Here is a 3,592-nt window from a genome sequence, read left to right on the forward strand (position 1 = left end):
AGATGCAGTCTATTGTTTGTATTGTTATCTATTTAAAGGCTACAACACAAATCAAGGTGGGGGTGAAATATTTTCAACTATTGGGTTTAAGAATTGGCAGAAAAAGAAGAATCTTGAAAAACATATTGGTCTACCGAACATCCCACATATCCAATCAAAAAAGAAATGTCAATATTTATTGCGGGTACAACGTCTATTCATTTTGCACTTGAGATGCAATTTAGTCAATTTAAGCATGCGTATTTGGTCCGCTTAAGTGCTTCCGTTGATGTAGTAAGATTTCTTATAACTCAAGGATTGGCATTTCGAGGTCATGATGAATCTAAATCATCATTAGTAGGGGTAATTTTCTTCAAATTCTCTCATGGTATGCGAAAAAGTGTGATAATATTTGTGATTATGTACTGGAACATGCTCCTCAAAATGATCAAATGACTTCTCCAATGATTCAAAAAATTGTGAGGGCTTGTAAGATAGAAACAATTAAAGCTATTCTTGAGGAATTAAATGGTGACTACTTTTCTTTACTAGTTGATGAGTCTTTTGATGTGTCACGCAAGGAGCAAATGACTACTGTATTATGATATATTGATAGAAATGGATTTGTGATGGAACGGCTTCTTGACATTGTTCATGTTCAAGATACTAGTGCTTTATCTCTAAAGAGGGCAATTGTTAATTTACTTGCTCAACATTACTTAAGTCTATCATATGTGCGTGGACAATGTTGCGATGGGGCAAGCAATATGCAAGGTGAGATCAATGGCCTTAAAATGTTGATTAGGCAAGAAAGTAGATCGGCCCATTCCATTCATTATTTTGCTCATCAACTTCAACTAACTCTTGTTGCGGTCTCGAAAAAATGTATTGAAGTGGGAAAACTTGTAGTGTTGGTTTCAAATATTTTGAATGTATTGGGATCTTCTTTTAAGCGTATGGATGAATTTCGAGATTCTCAAAAAGAAAGAATTCAAGAGGCATTAGATTTGGGTGAGCTTACAACCGGTAGGGGCTTGAATCAAGAATTTGGTCTTGCAAGAGCTTGTGATCCGCGTTGGGGATCTCATTTTAAATCTTTCAACAATCTTATTCTTATGTTTGGCTCTATTATTAATGTTCTTGAATCACTTGTTCTTGATGCACGATTATTGGATAAAAGAGCCAAGGCAATGGGATATCTCGAAGCTTGTCGAACATATGAGGTTGCGTTCATGTTGCATTTGATGAGTGATGTTTTAGCAATCACAAATGAGCTTAATAAATGCTTACAAAAAAAGGAGCAAGATTTGACAAATGTCATGTTACTTGTTGAAGTAGCAAAAATAAGGTTGCAAGCGTATAGGGATGAAGAATGGGATTCTCTTATTGCTAGGGTGTCTTTGTTTTGTATCAAGCATGAAATTTTGGTACCTAACTTTGAGGAGCCATATGTTAGCTCTTTAAGATCACGAAAGAGACTTGGTGACAATAAAGTCTCTCATCATTATCGTGTTGAGGTATTTTGCAATATTATTGATTGGCAACTTCAAGAACTTAAAGATCGTTTTGGCGAAGCAACGACTGATTTGCTTCATGGAATTTCTTGTTTGAATCCAATTGACTCGTTTTCAAGTTTTGACATCAGGAAAATAATGAAAATGGCTAAATTATATCCTGGTGACTTTAATGGATTCAATATGGGTTCTCTTGAGAATCAACTTTCAAATTACATTATTGATGTTCATGATGTTGATGAAAGGTTCTCCAATCTAAAAGGGTTTTGTGATCTTTCGAAAAATTAGTTCAGACAAAGAAGCATTCAAATTATCCTTTTGTATTCCGCTTAGTGAAACTTGCTTTGCTTCTGCCGGTTGCCACTGCATCTGTTGAAAGAGCTTTTTCAACAATGGAGTTTATCAAGAATGACTTGCGGAGTCAAATGAGTGATGATTTTTTTAGCGGTTGTTTGGAGCCTTATCTAGAAAAAGATGTATTTGATAATGTTTCTAATGATGCTATTATTAAGACATTTCAAGATATGAAATCTCGTAGAGTACAATTGTAAAACTCCATAGTTCTTGCTTGTGTAGTCTAACTTAGTTTCTTTGTTTCTGCTTCAAAAGCTCCCAAGCTTTTACTTTTGTAATATGACATCTTCAAGTTGCCTTTGTTAATGGAAACTTCTTACTTTATTAGCTTTTTCTTGGTTTATTACCTTTATTGTAGCATTTTATTGTGATATTTTTCTTCATCATGAGCGGGGATGGCTTCACCCAGCTTCGAGGTTTATGTACGCCTCAAGCAGGCCTTTGATAACACTATTCTAGCTTCGAGCATGATTTTTAGTATTGTTTGTGCAAGAGATGCCTGATTTATTATATAGGAATTAGTTCCTATGTGTAGTTCTGCTTTGATTTCTAACAATTTGCTACATTAATGACATTGTCTCAGATATAGAAGCTCTTCCGAACCATTTACGGAGGAAGTATGCCTTATTGCGTGATTTAGATAAAAGTCTACAAGCTATTACTTATATTCCAAATTTTATATATTATTGGACTATTAAGGTTCTCTCGTGCAAGTTAGTTGCTTTCTGTCTTTCTATTGTTATTTGCTTCGTTAAGTATACTTTATGTATTTAAGCTATTCCTGATCCGACCCGCTCATTTGCCAACACAAGTGTGCTTATTTTATTTTTTGAACCCCCTGAATGGAAATCCTGCCTCCGCCACTGCACAGATACCGACCAAAACATCGACTCACTATTGCATAAAGGAGTTAGCAGTGGAAAGCAAAATAATAAGAAACGGCTTTGAGCCCGTTTGGATTGGCTTATAAGTTGCTTATAAGTTGTTTTCAGTTTTTTTGAGTGTTTGATTGGTCAGCTTAAAGTCATTTTGTGCCTAAAATAAGCTCAAAAAAATAATTGGGCCCATTTGACTTAGCTTATCTAAAACAGCTTATAAGCTGAAAACAGCTTATAAGCCAAAAAAAATAAGTTAGACTACCCCAACTTATTTTTTTAGTTATAAGCTGTTTGCAGCTTATAGGCATAAGCCCATCCAAACAGGCTCTTAATACTCCAATGCTTGTAAGTTGTAGCCTAATCTAAGTTGACGGTCAAATTGTGTCATCTGTTAGTCAACAAACAGCATCAATTTATTGCGTTTTCAATGGCTTTTACCATGTATTCTCCCAGAGGTCACAGCAAAACTTTGATTTTTTTATTTTTTTATAGCCAACCTTTGATATTTAAACGAGATAAGTATTTCTCTCTATTTCTCCTTCTTTTCATTTTCCCAAGTTTCTATATATGGATACCAAAAGACAAAACTCATTTATTTATTTATTTCATGAAAAATAAAAAGTATTAATCACAAAAGAAAATAGAATATTCATTTTAGGGCTGTAAAGCTAGCCTAGTCCATTTGATTTCTTCTTTGTATTATTATTAGTTCATATATTTTGCCAAATCAATGCTAATCCTTATGTAAGGAATTTATTTGGTGTCAAAATTTTAGGAGATCATACTTAGGACTGATAGGCTAAAGTGGAAATATATATTGATGATTTTGAGTTTTCACCACAATTTAGGACACATTTAATTAAATAA

General features: G+C 34.0%; 1 protein-coding gene across 1 annotated transcript; it reads left to right on the forward strand.

Moving 5' to 3' along the window:
- Nucleotides 1-608: 608 nt before the first annotated feature.
- LOC132608150 (uncharacterized) lies at nt 609-1,781 on the forward strand. Its single transcript, XM_060322229.1, has one exon. The coding sequence runs from the start codon at nt 609-611 to the stop codon at nt 1,779-1,781; it is 1,173 nt and encodes a 390-aa protein (XP_060178212.1).
- The last annotated feature ends 1,811 nt before the right edge of the window (nt 1,782-3,592 follow it).

This window comes from Lycium barbarum, chromosome 8, assembly GCF_019175385.1.
Source record: "Lycium barbarum isolate Lr01 chromosome 8, ASM1917538v2, whole genome shotgun sequence".
Lineage (NCBI taxonomy): Eukaryota > Viridiplantae > Streptophyta > Magnoliopsida > Solanales > Solanaceae > Lycium > Lycium barbarum.

Bases quoted from the DNA above. Each gene is read 5' to 3' on its own strand.
- LOC132608150 (XM_060322229.1), top strand. From the start codon at position 609: ATGGAACGGCTTCTTGACATTGTTCATGTTCAAGATACTAGTGCTTTA.